The sequence below is a fragment of the Tetrao urogallus genome (genome assembly GCF_951394365.1).
Source record: "Tetrao urogallus genome assembly, chromosome: 1".
Taxonomy (NCBI): Eukaryota; Metazoa; Chordata; class Aves; order Galliformes; family Phasianidae; genus Tetrao; species Tetrao urogallus.
This window is the reverse complement of record NC_136813.1, coordinates 27,131,247-27,151,249: the sequence shown is the minus strand read 5'-3', so window position 1 is coordinate 27,151,249 and position 20,003 is coordinate 27,131,247. Positions and strand designations below refer to the sequence as shown.

Here is a 20,003-nt window from a genome sequence, read left to right as displayed (position 1 = left end):
CCAGAAAAAGAAATAATGGACTCGGGATATTTCAGAACATTTATTGTGGAGGCTGAAAGAGGCCAGTCTAAGAGCAGAGATGCATCTTGGTGCAAAGGGAATTCTACTAGTGCAGAAGATGGTGCAAGGTATGGATGCACAATAAAATAAACCACAAAGACACAAGCCTGGAAGACTGAAGGTCAGGGCAAACAGCTCTATTCTTTTCTCCTTGCTAACTAACATAGCTTGAGCTTGTCCTTAGGAAAACTCAGGGGGAATTCTGCAACTCCAGGCAGTACACCAATATAACTTTAACTTCACTGTGATACGAAGAGATCATCACAAGTCAGGGCAGTGACCGAATACTTTAGAAATTGCATGTGACATGATAGTCACAAATGGTCTTACACATTTCTAACTTGTGAGAAACAACAAAACAACAAAAGCAGAGCCATGAACTTCAAGTCTGCTGCAGTCACTGTACTAAAAAGGGAAAATATTTTAACTTATAAAGGACCAAATTATTTCCAAGCTAGTGCAATACTCTGACACTGAAGAAAGACTTGGGTCAAATTATATATATCAGATACAAATTAAATACAAGTACAAATTAAATATATCAGATACTCTATACACCAAACATTACATTCATCTGAAATTAAGTTCTTTAAGTTCTAATTAAGTTCTTTGCTATGAGAGAGTGGTGAGGTGCTGGCACAGGCTGCCCAGAGAGGTTGTGGATGCCCCGTCCCTGGAGGTGTTCAAGGCCAGGTTGGATGGGGCCCTGGGCAGCCTGGTCTGGTATTAAATGTGGAGGTTGGTGGCCCTGTGTGTGGCAGGGGGTTGGAGATTCGTGATCCTTGAGGTCCCTTCCAACCCAGGCCATTCTGTGATTCTGTGAAAGTTCCTATTGATACACATACAGAAGATGCTATTAGCACAAGTCCTGATGCAGCGAAGTCAATTAACCTACCCCTCCCAAAAAACAGGAGTACACTATGCACTACATGTTTTTCTGAAGCTGAGAATCTGGGAGGGAGTAGCCAAGAAATAAAGCGAGGGCTAAAAAAAAGGTAGGAACAATTACCTCAAAGTGGCAGTGCCACGGGAGTATTGGGCAGGAAGTACTGGGAGGAGCCCTGATTCAGGATCCTTCCCACTCCACAGAGCTCACATTATGCAGTGGAAAAAGCAACCTTTTGTTGATACTCTTGTGAACTGACTGTCAGGGGGCAGAGGAAATTTTGCATCCAATACAAGCAAAACAATGACTAGCCTTCACAACAGTTCCAGGCTGTTTCTTCTACAGCCATGGTTGAAATATTTTTTTTTCCTCTCCAAACAATGTCTTATAACAAACATTAAATGGTACAAGCAAGCCAAATCTACTTTCCTTTCTTTTAAGTAGATTTAATGTATTCCACTTAGCATTAAATAAACATGAAAACACACCCTGAAGTAACACTGTCAAATGGCAATGCCTCCCATTAAGTACGTGTTTCCCAGTGTCACCATTGCCTGCATGCAGCAAGGCACATGCAGCGAGCCCTGCCCTTGTTTTAGGCGTGGATCTGAGGTGCCATTTTCAGGCAGCCCTGGCAGTGGACCTGTGTATGTTAGGTAAGACATCACCACACAGCTACTTTTCAGCTATCACCAGTGATCAATCGGGCCATCTTCTGAAAGAATCCAACAGCACTTTCTAATGAAAAATCTGAGAAATGGCACTTCTGATACAGTGCAGTGCTGCAGAGAGATAGTCGAGATGTCAAGAAGGAGCCAGAGACCCAAACTAACACACCACACTTCTGTACGCATCTCTAAAAAGCACATAAATGCACCCTCTGGCTCAGGTCACCCACAGTGGAGTGTCTGTCAGCAGTACATATGTATAACATTTTTTTTACTTTCATTTTAATATTCTTGGTTGCTACAGATGCCAAAGGATATCTGGGACACAATCCAAAAATATTTTCTAACTTGAAATAAAGCTGAGACATATGGTAGAGATGCACACATAACGTGCAAGAAGAAAATAAGTGAAAAAGAGAGGAGGAAATAAAAAAGACAAAGAGGGAAGAAAATGATTGCATCTCTATACGAAATTGAAAACAGTTGTACAACATAACTGTGACTGAGAGAATGATCATAGAGTCCTCAAATCATAGAATGGCTTCAGTTGGAAGGGACCTCAAAGACATGAAGCTCCAACCCCCTGCCACATGCAGGGCCACCAACCTCCACATTTAATACTGGACCAGGCTGCCCAGGGCCCCATCCAACCTGGCCTTGAACACCTCCAGGGATGGGGCATCCACAGCCTCTCTGGGCAGCCTGTGCCAGCACCTCACCACTCTCATAGTAAAGAATTTCCCCCTGACATCCAACCTAAATCTTCCTTCCCTCAACTTAAAACCATTTCCCCTTGTCCTGCTGTTATCTACCCTTATCAAGAGTTGATTCCCTTCCTGTTTATAGGCTCCCTTTAGGTACTAGAAAGATCATCACTGTGATCATCACACTCCCGAAATAAACTGTTTGAGGTTTATATAAATGTTGAATTTTAATGAGCAAATGAGACTAAACTCCGTTAATTATTCCTTTTCAAAGATGCTGGTGCTCAGTAACACAAAACAAGTCACAGTTTCAAAATCAGAGTGAAACCACAATTAATCACAATACTTGTATGAGCAAGACCTGGTTCAGAATAGTGACCTGCCCTGCCTGCCCCCCACCCTGCTGGTGGGAAAAGCAGCAGATCAGACCAGGACCTCTTGCTATCTCATCAAGTAAAACTTTTGATACCACCTTCAATGACAGGTTCAGCCTCCCTTAAATCCCTGATAGAAATTAGTTCACTTGATTACTTGTATTTTCCTGCTCAGCTGCATTGGGCTGTTGCCAGTTTTGAAGCAAACAGCCAGTTTAGAGGGCTCATGCTGCAGACATGCCTGTTTCCCCTGACTCCAGGAAAGGCCAGGCTCACTTGTTCAGGTCTGCCCTTGGCAGAGGGGGAGGCCAGCTGGAAGGGATTTTACCCTTGGGGCTGCATTCTCGTTATGCTCAAATCTTAGATATGGCTCAAGTATTTTCTTCATACTGATCGTGGAGCAAACAGTAAAAATGCCAATCTTAAGCCTCAAGAGCAAGAAAGATATTTTTGAAAAAAATCATTCTTCTAAGCACCATTAGCTTAAAAGTCCTGTAATACAGTTTTTGTATGGCTGTTACTGCCGCACCAAGATAACTGCTATGACAGCCTACATTGTTTCACAATGATCAGCTACTAAATGCACTTATTTCTGTATCAGCTCTTCAATCCACATCACATACATTCTCCTTTCCTCAGAGGAAAATAAACAAAAATCTAAAGCCAGAAGTAAACCACAGAAAACAGTAGACTGTAAGGGTTGGAAAAGCAAAGATTCTTGCTAAATGGGAGGCACTGTTGGTCACACAGAGGGGACAAAAACCTCAAGAGTTTTAGGCAGCTTGTGCATTCCTGAGCACAACTATAGCTGATGTCTTCTCCATGCTGCAGCCTACTCCCTCTCCTTGGCTGACTTACCTTGGGAACCACCACCTTATTACTCAGCACTTTACGACCACAGAGGTTACAAGAAAAAAAAAGATTTAATGCTGAAAGACGTGAAGTTAATTACCCAATTAATTTAAAGTTGACATTCGCATGTGGCTACAAGCATTTGAGAAGCCTGCCCCACAGACACAACTATTCGTTTTATGCATTTTTGCTTCTTTGTGTTCTACCCCACGGTGGTCCAGCATATGACTCCAGTTATTCACAGACACCAGTATAATTCCCTCCTGCAGTGCAAGGCGGTCTAAATGAAATTCAGCAGTTGTCAACAATGCTAGTTTAGGGCAAGAACTGAAGTACACGTCACATGGTAAGCAATCAAAAACAAGCAGCACATAATTATTCCAACATGAAGTTTTAATGGCCGAATGAAATAATCCAGTCATTAAAAAGTAGACATTGAAGCAGAAAGTAAGTAAATATGAAAGAAACAAAACAAGAAATCTGGAACAAAATCTGAAAATCCTTGTTAGAAAATAAGTAAGAAAGTGAGAAAATAGATGAGCTGCAATGCCAGTATGTTCCAGGCAATGCTCTTTAACAGAAATTAAAGACAAATTAAAGCACCCACCCTTTCAGAAGCATGAATAGGATATGTGGATGGGCACTAATGTATTCCACAGTAGGGCTGCGTGTGCCAATTTGTCTTCTCAGGATGTTGTTAAATATCTGGGAAACATCCTTTTTACCCTGTTAAAGAAGAAAAACAATTCTTCAACTGTAGAAACATGAGCAAATGACCATTCACTATAATCTCTATTTAAAATGGAAATTAAATATAAAACAAAAACAGGCTTGTCTCCTTCTGGGGCTCTCCACAGTCGCACCACATCACACTTGTTCTTTCTTCAGTGACAAGATTTCCTCCCTTGAGTGGCTCTTAAGATTACCAACCCCCCACACACACACTTGTACCTTTCTTTTCACTAAATGAAAATGTGTTCCCTCCTTATTCTGTTGAGCAACTCCTTGGCTTTCTTATATAGAAACACTAAATTCCAAAAAAGGCAAACAACTTCCTGAGCCAAACGTGCTTTTGCCTTGTGTACTATTGTTCCCCAGCCTCGAAATGTAAGTCATCAAGCTAGTACACTAAGTACAACAAAACACAGTCTAGATTTATAAAGCTAAATCCTCTCACTATTTGAATGTCATCTTCACAAATATGAACATAGTTCTGAAAAACAGGATTACATTTAAAACTATACTTACTGTTTCACCATGAGGAATGAAATAACTGTACTGATAAAAAGGCTGTCATACGTGTCTCAGCTTCAGCCACAACTAATAGGAAAAGGATCCTTAATTTTGCCCTGCTTTCCTCCTGTATCTAGGCCTACACACATCTGTGCTGTCATCTTTTATCTGTGATACTTCTTGCACATAACTTTTCAGAAGACCCTTCCAAATTATGTTTTATTCACCTACACAGTTTGCCAATCCATTGTAAGCAAGTCCTCTTCCTCCCCCACTGCTTTCTCCCATGGCTGCAAGAGACGATGGGAGAAACTAATAGAAGGGAAAGACTGCTGCACTAATGATCAGTAACCAAGGCACTGAGTAAACAGTGGGTCACTATGCACAGGGCAAGCCCAAGCAAAAGGTTACTTATAATCTCTACATGATCATTGATCTGTCTGGAGAGGACAAACATTCCTTGGCGAATAAATGATTGAACATCTTAAGCCAAGGCGCAGACAGTTTCACACAGAGGGAAATTCCCTGGTTTCACCTCTACAAATAAATCATTGCTGAGTAACACAAAATATTCTTTCCTACTAGTTCCAACCCAGCTGGTTTGGAGACTCGGGGACTCAGGGAATTAAACAAGAGGATCAAATCAGACAAGGCCAGTCCATCTGCCTTTGTCTGTAGCACTTTCAACCCCTGGACACCCTTTCTGTTAAGCTAACTCCTTATAAAGATGCCACATTCTCCTCTTTCTTTACAACACCCATAACGTATGTCTGGAATCCCATGATCCCCAGTGGCTTTAGTAGTTAATCCAAAATGAAAACAATTCAGAAAGAGAAGAGCTGTTGAAAGAGGAGAGAGAAAAATGGCCAAAAAATAAGCGATTCTCTCTGCTACACCAAATTTTCTATTAGTTACTTAATATTAGGTGTACATTACATCCAATAGCAGCACATTCTCCAGAGACCAGTGATCGTGAGAGAAGTTGGTCTCTCTGGATTCTTTTTACAAAAATGGAGGCAGGGAGGAAACCAAGGCAGACTTCTCTCATCATCAGACAACCATAAAAATTGTAGGAATACTTCTGCAGTGCTTCTCACTTGGATCTGCAATTTGAGTTTGCCTTATAATGAAATACATATGACAACTGGAACACACGATAAGGCAGCAGAGAGAGAAGGGCAGAACAACAACAACAAAAAATACCCCAAAAGATGCCATCATATAAGTAACAAACTGCATATATATATATACATATATACACACATACATACACACACTGTAATTTTGCTCCTATCTCAAGATAAAGTAAGGGAAAACTTCCAATGTCACCAGCCTCCTTTATGGATTTTATAGCTTGTGAGCCTTTAGGCTTACATACAGTAAGTAACATAATTTTTTTAAAACTGACTCTTCTGGAATGCACAATTGCCTCAGTTCTTCAACGTTCAACAATGAAGTTCACGTTCCAAATTCTCAAAGATAGAGTCTGATCTTGATCTTACTCAAACCCAACTTCAGTGATTCATTTCAGTATTATTAGCAATACTGTATGTATATTGTTTCTTGAGTGACAGAAGCAATAAACCTCCATTTTCAATAGATGCATGACAGAGATACGCAAGGACATGACAACATCCCCTAAGCATGTGTAGGCACCCCATACTTACTGCACTTACTGGCAGATGAAACACAAGTGAAATCAGACTCCAGCAAAAGGCAGAGCACAAACTAAGTGGGAGTATTAACCCTGATCTGTCTCCTCTCAATAGCCATTGAGGTTCATGAAGTCTTCAAAGATTTCAAATATAAGTACAAGTACAACCTCAATTAAGCTCAAACTGTCCAGTAGGTTCAACAATTTTGGAGACAGGAGGAAGAGAAAGGGAATCAAGACAAAATGAAGTAATTTATATAAAGATTATCACCTTCAGAAATCAGATTTTCAAGTAATTTATTACTTTGATTTCTACCATAACATACAGAGCAGAAAGCTAATTTGCATGTTCATAAGTGATGAAATTGACTGCTTAACAAAGAAACCTAAATGACAACTATGAACAAAAATATAAGAAAATGCAGGCAGAAAAGTTGAAAATCTAAAGAAGTTTACGGGGATGTGAAGACATCCAGTGTATGTAAAGCAGTATATTGCTTTACAGCCTTCTTTTTCAAAGTCATTTATTTTTTACTGATTTCTGAATTATATTTTAATAGTTCTACTAAATGATCGAAAAAGCTTTATCATTCACAATAAACCTCAGAATTGTTTGTAATAACATCAATTCAACAACACATTTGATATTTCATTCATTGCTTGCATTTAAAGGTCGGGGATCCAATATCATAGAATCAATCACAGAACGGCTTGGGTTGGAAGGGACCTCAAAGCCCACCCAGTTCCAACCCCTGCAGTGGGCAGTGCCACCCATGGCCCCATCCAACCTGGCCTTGAGCACCTCCAGAGATGGGGCACCCACAGCTTCTCTGGGCAGCTGTGCCAGGGCCTCACTGCCCTCTGAGTAAAGAATTTCTGCCTAACATTGAACCTAAATCCCACCTCTTTTAGTTTAAAGCTATTCCTCCTTATCTTACCACTATGTGTCTGTGTAAAAAATCAGTCTCCCTCCTGTTTATAAGCTCCCATTTAAGTACTGGAAGAAAACATGGTGACAGATTTTTTTTGTCCTAACTAAAGCAATACAGACTGTAAAGAAACTGAAAAAATCCAGTAGCTTCTCTTCTGACGTATACTTGCTAACACTATCTTCTTCTCTCTCTATTTTCTTAAAAAAAGCATATAAATATGAAACGTGTGATTTTTAGGGTGATGTTGGTTTTTTGGGGGGTTTTTTTTTGTTTTTTTTTTGTACTTAAGACATTTAATAGTTACCAGGGGGCGATGACAACTGAAAAGATCTGAAGAAATTCTAGCGTTAAAGTCTCCTGAATTCAAGATGTCAAGAGTTGAACTCCGGTAACAAGAACGCTTTCAAAAACTAATAGAAAATCTATCAGTCCCTTGAGTACTGGCTTTACTGGGGCCAGGAGGAAGTGGGGACAGAAGCAAACATAAATCCCACCGTTCCTCCTTTTCATTCATTTTCCAAATGGAAAGGAAAGCAAAGAAACAACACGTGGCTTCAGTAATGAGAAAAATCTTCCACAAGAAAGAAAATCCCACAAAAGGCGACTTTGAGAGCATCAGGCAGTTTCTTCAGGGAGCCAACATTTAAATTCAGCAGCCACCCAACCCTGCACATTGGGTACTGGCTTCAGACCTAAACTGAAGAGGTTTGATTCTTAGGAACCATGGCTATCAATCCTGGGAAATCCTCAGACAATTCTAATGATTCTTCAGTGCCAGAGAACAGAAGCTGCAAGACTAATAACAGAAGCCCCTGGAGAACTGCATCCCAGCTGGCCTTAGACCACAGCAATACTATAATGTCCTGTCAGTTATGAAGCTTCTTCCCAGTCCCCACCAGCTAAAGCTCAATTTAAAAGAGTTTATATTTATTCTGAATTGCAGTCATCTGTTTTACCAAAACTGTTTTTCTCCTTAATTATATGGAACTGTAGTTAATTTAGTTCTACTAAGTCCTTGACTTCAGAAACAAAACTGGCAATGGGCTATATAATCAAATAATACTTATTTATATTAACTTTTCTGCTTAAAACAGAACTACATTCATTTCTTCTTTAATCAAAAAAAATTAAGTGGGAGCAATCCCATTTACTTTGCCACCTGCTGCCAGTCTTTAATACCTTTTTCAGCACCTTTCTTCTCATCTCAACCATCCTAATTTTTGAAGGTTTTTTTTCATAAGACATTGTCCGAAGCTTATAATTATTTTCATTCCTCATCACTGAATCCCTTCTTAATCGGATACATACTTCAGAGGTAGTGGTGGTTTGGGTTGCAGTGTTCCAAAGAAGTTAAACACTGTGGCTTGCAAGATCATAAACGCCATTGTCAGCATCATTTCCTATCTTGTTTGGATGCACATTACAACATTTCTTGCATTTAAGAAAATAAAGAAGTTAAATCAGAGGTACTGCACTTACTTCCAGTACACAAGCACTGCCACTATCCTGACTGATCTACTACAGTTACCTCCTTCAGCACATGAAAAATGGTGCAAATATGAGTCAAGTGCAATAACATTTAGACTTTGAACATACACAGTTTTTATGACAGACAACACTGACATCAGGGAGATAAAAAGGTCTATATGCACACTGACCTACCTCAAAATCTATGAGCTGCAGGTTGGCAATAAGTGTCACTAGAAGGCCACTGTTGTACAATTCTTGTGCCAGCTGAGCCACTACTTCTGTCGGTGGTTCCTTGTCTGTGGTCCCACACAGAATTTCCTTCATTGCTTGCAGAGATTTTGACACTTCCTCTGACGCCTGTTGACCAACAGATAAGGTTAAAATGAGATGTGAGTTATAATGTCCATGGTTCAAAGGCAAACATCCATTTTTCACAGTGAGGTAGCTCTGCCCTCACACCCTCCACCCTTTCCATCCTGGATACACAAAGACTCTTTGCAGTAAAGGCCTTATTTGTGTGTGTTTGCTTTAAATCCTACCTGCTCTAGCCATTGGGCTGTGCAGGCTGCAGCTCTTTCTGGGTCAGGGTATATTTAATACACTCACATCCAGCACACAGTGCACATATGAGGCTGACTGGATTTTTTTGTCCAGGCATGAGAAGCAAGTAAAGGAGAGGTCTGAAAGCAGAGATAGTGAAGGTTTCTGAAACTAGGACAGTATTTTACATCTATGCTGCAGAACATTGATTTGAAATGAGTGTTTCATTAGCTTAACAGGAAAAAAAAAATACATGAAGGTGCACACACACCAAAAAACCTCACCATCATCTGTAAAAGCCAACTGGACATGAATGGATGTTCGAATCCAGATTGATAATTTCAATATGCCTCTCACGTAAACCGGAAGGGAAAATGTCATGCTTCCAAATGTCACCACATCAATCCACGTAACATAACCCCACAGTGCTCAGGAGAGACATCTCTCCAGTGCTGCTGATCACCCCACACTTCAATACTGATTTTATTCACATTAGGACAAAACAAGAAAAAGCCACCTTCACATCACATCAACCTGGATCATTCAAGCATCCATTTTGCACAGCATAAAGGTATGTTCTCTCCCAGTCCATGTGTAGCTATTCACAGTTTTCTGCTAGTTTAGACAGGCCAGCATGAGTGGCATGTAAATTAGTATGACTGTGATAACTTTAACCACAGCAGAAGTCTTTTTGTTCCTTATTGCAGCACAGTAAAAGAGCCTATTTTTATCTCAAATGTTAGTGGTATCTCACTAGAGATATCCCACAGAGTACAGATGGAATTAACAACAGGGGTGCTATCTTGTAAACTAAAGCTCTAAATCTTTATGAGAGCTGAGCAAATATTTTCATATCAAAGGAAAACTCATACGTTTTTGGCTTTTCACCAGCTCTGCTTGGAAGGGTGTGAATATCTCTGGTGTTCTAGGGTTAGAAAAATTAATACCTTTCCTTTAAAGTATGAGTCTTTCCTAATCCATAGAAAACTGCCTGCAAGACTCAGCTTCACATTTATTGTCAAAAAAAGAGGGCAAAAAAGTAAAGTGCTGAAGGAGAAAGCAAAGACAGAACATGTAATGGTGATGGGCACAATGGCTCCCACAGCTGTATTTCTCTAACATATCAGCTTTCCCACCCTCCCTCTTTGCTTTTATACATACAATTCATATTTTGTGTTTGACTTCCTCCCTCTATATCCTCCAGATACTCAGTGGTTTGACATTAAATCCTCTAACAAAAGTTATTCCTGGTCAAACATAAGGGCCACTCTTCTGCTTCTAACCCTCATAATCAATCTGTAGGAAAAACATAATCCCAGACTTGTGAATTAACAGCCAATTTCTAGTCTCCTCTTTGACATTTCTCCTTAATCTGATGGCATTTTTAGAATAATACCCTGTGTCAGTGATGGAAACGTGCATGAGATTCAGCAGAAAAAGTCATTCCAAGATCCAAAGATCCAAGATTTGTCCAAAACAAAAAACAAAGCCAGACATATTCACTCAATACATGAAAAATAAAAGATAAAAGAAACATAGCTACAGAACTTTTCCTAAGAAGCCAGACAGACTTGAAATATAAGTCTTCGGATTAGTCTACTAACCTTACTGGACTACCTTATGTACAACAGCCTTAGAGATAGAGAACTGGTAGAACAGATAAGATTGCATCACTTTCCTGACTTAAATTATAAATGTGTTCAACCTCCCTTATTTATAAAGTTGTGATTTTGTCAGCACTAATCAAGAGTTTCAACAGTGAAAGCTAGAAACTTGATAGACAGGAGATTCTTGGTCTTAAGCTTGCTTTCCTGGTAGAACAAAATCTTGTCACTGCCACTCAATAGGATCATAACACAAAGAAAGTAGTCCATGAAGAAACTGTTTTTCTGTGTGAAAAAATCCTTCCTTATGTCCTCAAGACTTTCTCTCTTTTCTCCAACTTAATATAAACTTGAAGACCAGCTGACTTTGTAGCAGAGATTCACTCTTCATTTCACTGTGGGTAACACTGCTACGTCTGTGCAGAAATATTTCAGTATTTTAGCATTATGAAGCATTTTGATCTTCCTACCCCACGGAGCAAATACTAGATTCTTCCATTTACCCCACTTTGCCAGGTCTAAATGACAATGTCTTTGTTTTATTGAGTCTCTTGGATTGATCTCTACAGGAGGGCCAAAGCGCATACCAATGTTCTTAGGATAGCAATTTAACAGGCTTAAAACAGCTGGGAATGGTGCCTAAACAGTTACGTTTTTTCTCTGTATTCCAGAGCTATACAAGACTGTGCAATAAGGAGTGTCTTGGTTTTTTCATTAAGGGATTACAAAGAAATCCTAAAGGTCTTAAAATTTTTCTGTTCTTGAAAAATCTTCCAAACATGGAAGGTTACAACAAAGGTCTTATCTGTTGTCCATGCAGAAAACTGAACTGTTATTTCTGTAACTACACTGCTTTGGGTTTTCTATATCCAAACAGTAAGCTACCTTATTTGCAACACTGCTTGTGCATGATATAGCAAAACAAAGCAAATCTTCTGCTTCAGAAATAAACAATCCGTAAGGGCAGTTTTTGAAAAATCCCATTGCAGATCACTGTTTTAAATAGTCAGTAACTTCAACCACTTTAATTTCCAATAGGCTTAATAAAAATTATCTCTAATTAGAAACCTTTCCTTCTTCTAGCTACTTAGATCAATTATATGTTTATCTTAAAAAGGCCATTTGTAACCCAGACCTGTTACACTTGTCTAAGAGGCAGACAGATGAATCTCCTGTTAAACGATGTAGATTCATTACATCTTTTTACTCTCCTTCAAGGAAGACTACAAAAAAACTTAAGGAAAAAATGTATCAGGCTATGAATTAATTGACAGCCTGAGTTCCTCCACCTGAACTGCAACTTTCAAAGCTTTCAATGGCTTCTCTTGCCTCTGTGCTACCTCTGTTTTACAGACAGGTTAGAGATTTCATACGTATGTTCCAGGTCAGAATGGCTTATTCTTATCTTCTATTCATCCAGAGATTCAGAGATTCAACGTAACATTTATGACCAACTGTAATGATAAGAAAAAAAAAAAGATCCCATGAATTTTTTCTACCCTCCCAAACCCAGATAGAACACATATGTAAGCAAAATATGTCATTTGACATATGCATAGTGATTAGGAAATTCCCAATTGTCCACAAAACACAGCAAATGGATCTTAGAGCTTCTATTTGCCTACCTAGCATATTTCCAGGGCAAAAACTGCTTTCCTAACCTTTGCAGTCTTACACAGCAGCACACAGGAACATGAAGACACCTGACAATGTGATATGAGATATTACCATGTGCCACTCAGTAAGCTTCCAGTATTCCATGACAAAAATCAGAATCAAAAGCGTAAGGCCCCTAGGTTTAGTTCTGTCTCCTTTACTTTACAGCTACGTTAAAAAATACTCTCAATGCATGTATCAAAATAGTTTTTCCTTAATAGTGACACAACTCTCTCTAAATGCAACTCCTAAGAAGAGCCATTAGTAGAATTTGAATCCAAAATTGAAATCCTAAGGAACATCTCAACTGACTTCTTCTTGGTGCAGTTTCATGCTAAAAGGAACAAACTGTGGACTTCAGCAGAATGTTTTGGAAAACAGAACTCTTAACATTTAGCCAAATATTATGGCCTATTACCCAAGGAGGTTGGCAAGGACAATCTAGCAAAGCAGGCACAATAATTAAACTTCTAAAATGCGGTACGATTACCTGGAAGAGATAGAACTGCCCCACCTGGACATAAATTCCTTTCCCACTATTAATCCTGCACTCAAGACAGAAACAAAGATTGTAAGATGCTTAAAAATGGAAAAGCAACCAGGAGTGACAAGCTTCAAACACTTGGCACCAGTACCTGATAATATCTGGACTCTCTCCCACCTCTAGAGCAATAACAGGTCTCAGCAGAACTGGGAGGCTGAAACAGGAAACTTTCCACAAAATCCCTGGGCATGTGAGTTTTGTGCAGTTTGAAGGAAGGGGTGCCAAACCCTTCTTATTTATTCGCTTGGTTTCAGTGTATAGCAATGAAGTCAAAGGTAATTTTGCAACTGACTTTGGCAGCAGCAGAATTGAGTCCACAGGTATCAGCATTCGCAATAGTCACACAAGCATTCTTCCATGAAAATGCACATCCTGTCCTCTGCATGTACTTCATCTTACATAGAGGACCCCAGTTGCTCTAACCGTGCGGGAGCAAGGTGAATAGGGTCTGATAAAGGCTTCATTGGTGCTAAGCAAGAAAGCAAGATTTATTATTAAAAAGAAAATTATGGAAATCCTAAAGACTTTTAATTGCAGCTTTATTAAAATGCTGCTCTCCTGACCCTTCTGAACAGTACCAAATGTGTTACAGCAGACCAAGATGAAACAGAGGTCCGATTACAGTAACCTACCTGAACAAGCAGCTTTGTTGGATATATGTGAGAGAAAGGAGAAGAAGTTAGATGCTTTGAGTTACTTTACATCTACCTTAAGTTTGAACACCAGTTGAAGATGCTGCAGCCTGTGATTCTGTCTGTCAGAAAAACACTCCACATGAAGCCCATATTGGCTCTGTCATGGTTTTGGGTTCCATGACAAACTTAAGGTTTGGACCAGGCTCTGCCAAAACCTGCAAATCTTTCAGCCCATCCAGGCCAAGCACAGAGACAGCTTAGGCCAAGCTGCACCCAACCCAACCTCCTTTTGGTATTTTCAATTAAAAGCATGGGGCACTCTGAAAGCTTTTGTTGCACCATGGGTTCAGAAATGTTACCAAACCTGTAGGCTCCACAGATGGCACTGAGTCACGGGTGCCACACCCCAGCATGTTTGATTAGCAGTAGGAGGGTGATGATCTCAAGGATGTGCCTCAGGGACACATTATGTGCATCCTGAACTGCTTTGTGCTGACCAGACCCCGTGCCTTCAAGGAGACAGGATGTCACCTCCTTTCTTTGTGAGATGGGTCAGGCATCCGTTCCACCAATGCTATTTTACAATATCCATCCACAAAACACACAATGGTATCACCGATCATAAACGAACCAGCACAACAACTACATCACGTGCTGTGTTTCCTCAGGCTCAACGAATCTCCTGCCCACTATATTGCTCCTGGGGTTTCTCTTCCATTCTCCCCATTTATGCATATCCTCTGGGAGGTACAAAAGTCTGCACCAGAAAGCAGGAAGAGGTGCTCTGAAGGCTTTCTTTCCTACACTGTTAAAAATTTCCTTTTCTGCTTAATTCCTGAATTAGTATTACTCATTAAATGCAAGCTTATTTTGCTTTTATACAATTGAGATTAATTTTTATAGAATTCTGTAATAAAATATAATTAATTGTTCCTCGCCACAGAGCCCACATATGATCCCAGCAACTGCACATGTCACAAGAACCCTCTTATTTATTGTGGATGTTGGAAAGGAGGAGGATGCTTGATAAGGAAGGCTTTAGTTCACTTTCCAGCTGTCTTACTCTACTTAATCCTGTAATTCTTACATCCATTTTTCCAGTGCTGCAGTATCTTCTTTTAAGTAGACATTATTTTTTAAAAATGAGACAGAAAAAGAAGGTGTTAGAGCACTTCGGAAGAAGAGGAATCATGTGTGGTAGCAATTCTCAACCTGTGCTCTATCAGCCTTCAGAACATAGCTTAGAAAATGGCAAGGCTTTAAACTCACATGCACGCAAACAAAAACAAAACATTTCCATAAAATAATAAGGACTTAGCATTCAATCTTAGTCTGTTTTTCTGTTGGAAATGTTTAAAAAGCTTTAAGGCAGCCCTGTACCCATTAATGGTTTTATATATACATACATATACATGTAGAGGAACTGGGTCAAATTCAATCCTTATCTAAGAAAGACAGATGCTAGTGCAGTCAATTTTTCGTCAAAGCCTGAATGGGCCCCATTCTAAGACTAACAAGAAGTACTAAAAAAGAGTGAAAACTTCTGCATATCATGCATACATGGAATTATGTCTCACAGAAGATGTACACTTGCCTTTATACCTAAAAGTGACTTCCCTTCATCCTATCTATCAAGCTGTATCTTCTCTCTTCCTGCCATTATTGAAATTAGTCTTCACTGATTTGTTGTAAAAGTCCCACTACCAGCGTGCTGCTTAGCTTGAAAGGAATTATCATTTTTGTATCACTTAAAAGTAGCCTCTCTGAAGCCCAGATGACTTCTGCTAAATGTTACAGGAGGTTGCATCCAAATTGTCCAATTTGCACTGCCCCAGCTGCCCACTTGCATCTCGTACCTAAGATTCTCAGCTCGGGAAAGGAAATGAGGAAGATCTCCCTCAGGTTTGCAGTTATTCAGGCTTTGTCACTCTTCTCTGCCAACTCTGAATGTATTAGCAGCTTTTAGCTGTCTCAGCCCACATGTCACATTTGCTGTACTACAATGACCGCTAAACTGTCACAAGATAAACCTTGTTTAAGCATCTGAGTTCTAGTTGGAAGGGATTTCACAAGCACACAAAATCAGAGATACTGTCAGGGGTGCTCTTACAAGTCCTGGGAACCTCAATTTTACAACCAGATACAATAGCTGTCCAGTTCACATGACTCATAAGGAGACAGAAATCTGAAAGAAATGTCAGAATGACATTCTGAAAGAATGTCCTGACCCACAAACATCCACACTCAGTGGCCCACAGGGTCCAAAACTCTTGGGCAGCTCTGGGAAATCAACCATCCATGGCTCTTGAAGGGGACAGTCCTCTGGACCCTTACATGAAAGTGTAAGACATTTTATCTCCCTTTGGAACACTACTCAGAGGTAAATTTCTATATCTTGCAAGTCTCTGCAGAGTGCAATACTGTACTTTATCTTCCCTTGCTTTTTTCATTAAATTTCTATAATCACACTCATGAAGAAACAACACGTTGTTCATTAGTATATCTGAGCAAATTTCAAAAACTTCTGCATCAATGAAGGTGCCACCATTACCTCCTCTCCTTCAATTCAAAATACAACCAACATTCAGACACAAGTCCACTGAGCCCACAAAGCCTGTGTATTTAATAAGAGACACGATGGTGACTGCTTTAGCAAGAATTATTCTCCTTACGCATTTTAAACTCATCACTTTCACAGGTACTGAAGATAATTCCACATGATTTACCTTTCTGAACTCAGGACCATTAACCAGGCTTCTTTCAGCAGGCAGGATGGATGGGGCTCTGGACAACCTGACTTAGCACCAGATCTGGAGGTTGATGGCCCTGCCTGTGGCACAGGGTTTGGAACTGAAGATCCTTGGGGTCCCTTCCAACCCAAGCCATTCTATGATTCTATTTCAGAGCAGCACAATGCAACACTTCAGATGAATGACAGCACTACTTATCTTCTCCTCCTAAGTGAGAAAGGCCCTTTGTGTTTCCTCTGTGTCTGAGTGCAAGGTCCTGATTCAACAAGCCATGAAAGCACATGTGTAAATGTCCAATACAGTGCTGCTTCCTTGACTTTCTGCCTTGATGCTGAAGGGACTGCTTTGTCCTCTTTCCGTCTCTTCCTCAGTAACTCTCATTAACCCCGTTTACAACAGCAACAGCCTCCATACGAAAGTGATAAACTATGTCAGAGAGTACTGAAATGTAGCCTCCTTCCCTGCTAACCTAGAGAAAAATGATGTGTGCACAGCATAGGGGGAAGACATGGACAGCCTCCCATCCTGGCCATGTGCAGTCACATGCAAAGGCACAACAAGGTGGTGAGGCATGCAGGCTGGAAACAGTGTGGAGTTGTGAATTAGGATAGTCCACATCAATATAATTCACAGAATTCACAGTTGAGAAGAGTCTGCCAGATTAGGGTTTTCAGATTTTTTAAATGGCCTATCTGTACTCCATTCAATCAAATGTAAAATAAGCCACCGTTGTCAGTAAACTCTCAAGCTGTTTCCATCCTAATCAGCTGGGGAAAATCTCCCATATCTTTTGCTTTGCAAGGAAAACACACACCAGCTGTTAGGACTTCAATGAACAATTTACACTGAGTTCTCCAATTTCTAAGAAGTCTGAATTTCTGCTACTTTGTCACTGACACCCAAATAAACAAAACAGCTCAAAGCCAAAAATCCTCAAAACCACAACTTGGAGGAATCATGCTGCAAAGTAAACAAACAACAACAACAACAAAAAAAACAAGTCTAGAGTTTCTGCTTTAAATGACTGCTTTAATCAGGTTCTGAAAGATGAAGTCAGGTGGGGAGCACAAACGCTGCTGACTTATTTATTTAAGTTTTAGTTCAAATTCTCTTAGTGCTTTACAGTTAACTGAAGATATTTCAGCTTGAGACATCAAATACCAGAGGCCTCACTGAAATTCATATGACTGATATTACATAATTAGCATACTGAGCTTTGAACCAAAAAGTTTCCAGAGAATTTTGGTTGGATGCAATGGCAACTGTGCTTACCTTTTGGTTTAGGTCATTCTAATGCAAACTCCTGCTCAAAATGGGAGAAGCACCACGTGCAAATACAATACTTAGCTGCAAAAGAACTGTTAATTCTGTCACTCAGTTCTAACCTGAAATTAGGTTGTTGTTAATTAAAATCATTTTCTATGTTGTGTGACTTCTCAACTAGTTGCCTGAAGAGCGGTGAAAGTAACTCGGGTCAGTGTCACAGAGTTAAAGGAGAACAATAATATTAGCAAAAATCTAGCATTACAATTAGAATATGAAACAGCAGAGCATGTTTAGGAAACACACATCAAAGTTTAGAAAAGCCTGATACAGTGAGACTGCATAGATATGCAAATACAGACAGGTTTGATGCTCTTTATGAACGACATTTATCAGAAGTAAGTTTTGCCCTCTGGGTAGCTACACATTAATTGGCACTCTCATTTGTTTTTCCCTAAGACTAATTAATAGCAGAATAGCTTTTAAATAGTCTTTTATGCTGTCTTGTTAGATTCCTATTAAAAGTAGTAGATCAACCCTCATTTTGGATAAGGCTCCTGGACCTCAACATTTTCTTTCTGACCCCCAGACAAGGAAGAAATTCTTTACTGCGAAGGTGGTGAGACACTGGCACAGGTTGCCCAGAGAGGCTGTGGATGTCCCCTCCCTGGAAGCATTCAAGGCCAGGCTGGATGGGGCTGTGAGCAACCTGGTCTAGAGGGAGTTGTCCCTGCATATAGCAGGGGGTTGGAACTAGATGATCTTAAAGGTCCCTTCCAACCCAAACCATTCTATGATTCTATTCTATGATTCTATCTGCTGTCCTTTAGTTAGCAAAAGCCCAGTGATTTTAGTAGAGCTGTTCAAACATAAAGCTACTTACGCGTGCAAGTGCTTATGGAACCAGGGCAGTGAGTGAACACAATTTTACTCTCTTTATTGTGCTGCTTCCCCACCATTAAAACCTTATCAGTCTTCTACAACATTACCTCATACCTTGTCTGTTTTTTTTTCTTGTTTTTCCAATATGGCCATGTTTTCCTTCAGAATTTTCACAATCTCAGCAGGATTTTTGTGCGATTTACTAAACAAAGGCATGGTTTTTTTCTTCACCTGGATTTCTTCTTTCAGTGTAGAAGAGGAATGCCTAAATCAAATGAGAAAAAATAGTTTTTAAGGTCTCTACAAAAATGCAATACAAAAAGACATTATGAACAAGAGAGGGTTATGCCTCAGGCACTGTATTCTACTTCAGCTAAGCACTAGAAATTCTCACATACACTTGATTTCAAGTTCATCAGAAATTGAATAGCCTCTGTCAGCGTGTGGAAAGCAGCAACTCAGGACCTGTACAGAAGCTGGATACTTCCTAAAGCTTCAAACATACACTTCAGTGCCTCAGTTGCATCTGTATGCATACATCAAACATTTTATCGACAGTGAGTACCTTGCAGGTTCCACTAAATTTCTGATGTTGGTCTCATATAAATTTTACCAGTTCCGCTGTGATGCAGAGTAACTAACTTTAGACTCCTGCATGCCAAAAGCATCCTTTGTTTAAAACAGTGCACAAGAAAGATCCAGCTTATCAGCCATCACTCATCCTTTTTCAGCTGCTTTTCTTTTTTAGTCTAGAGGGTCTTGTTATGACTTAGCTAACTCCTTGAGTCTGACAGACTTCAAGAATCCATCAGAGCCTGTGGATCAGATCTCCCTTATGTAAAAACACTGTGTGAATTAAACCCAAAACAGAGTATTAGGCCTAAATGTGGACACAAATGTTTTCATGACATTTAAATGAAAGATTGAGCATTTCAGTGAAAATAAGTTTGCTTGTTTAATTTAAGACATTCCTTCTCTGTATGGCTGGAAAGGCAAATACCAAGTCACTGTATTTATACATGAAAGAAACCAAGTAGCTTAGTTTGTGATCCTATAAACCATTAAGTTGCAAACTCCCATGGATTTTACTGAGAGTCTGATACAAAGACCTACTGAAGTCAAAAGAAAGACTAAAGATGGGAATGTACTCTTGTTAAGGCAAGTAACATTTTACAGGGAGAGTACTGCACAACTTTGCATCCCAGTTGTACAACACAGAGAGGAAAAAAACAAGAAAAAAAAAAGAAAAAATGTTGAGTATTTTTCATCTCTTTCCACAACAGAAGACAACCATCA

The 20,003-nt window shown here is 39.7% G+C and overlaps 1 protein-coding gene across 1 annotated transcript in view; it reads right to left on the bottom strand.

Moving 5' to 3' along the window:
• CAB39L (calcium binding protein 39 like) overlaps window positions 1-20,003 on the bottom strand; it is a gene marked incomplete at both ends in the record, with an annotated part of 45,048 nt that overhangs the window by 17,210 nt on the left and 7,835 nt on the right. Inside the window, 3 exons of the mRNA XM_079549061.1 lie at window positions 4,152-4,270; window positions 9,026-9,190; window positions 18,822-18,972. Of these exons, the coding sequence (XP_079405187.1) occupies window positions 4,152-4,270; window positions 9,026-9,190; window positions 18,822-18,972 (435 nt within the window). The remainder of the gene's footprint in view (window positions 1-4,151; window positions 4,271-9,025; window positions 9,191-18,821; window positions 18,973-20,003) is intronic.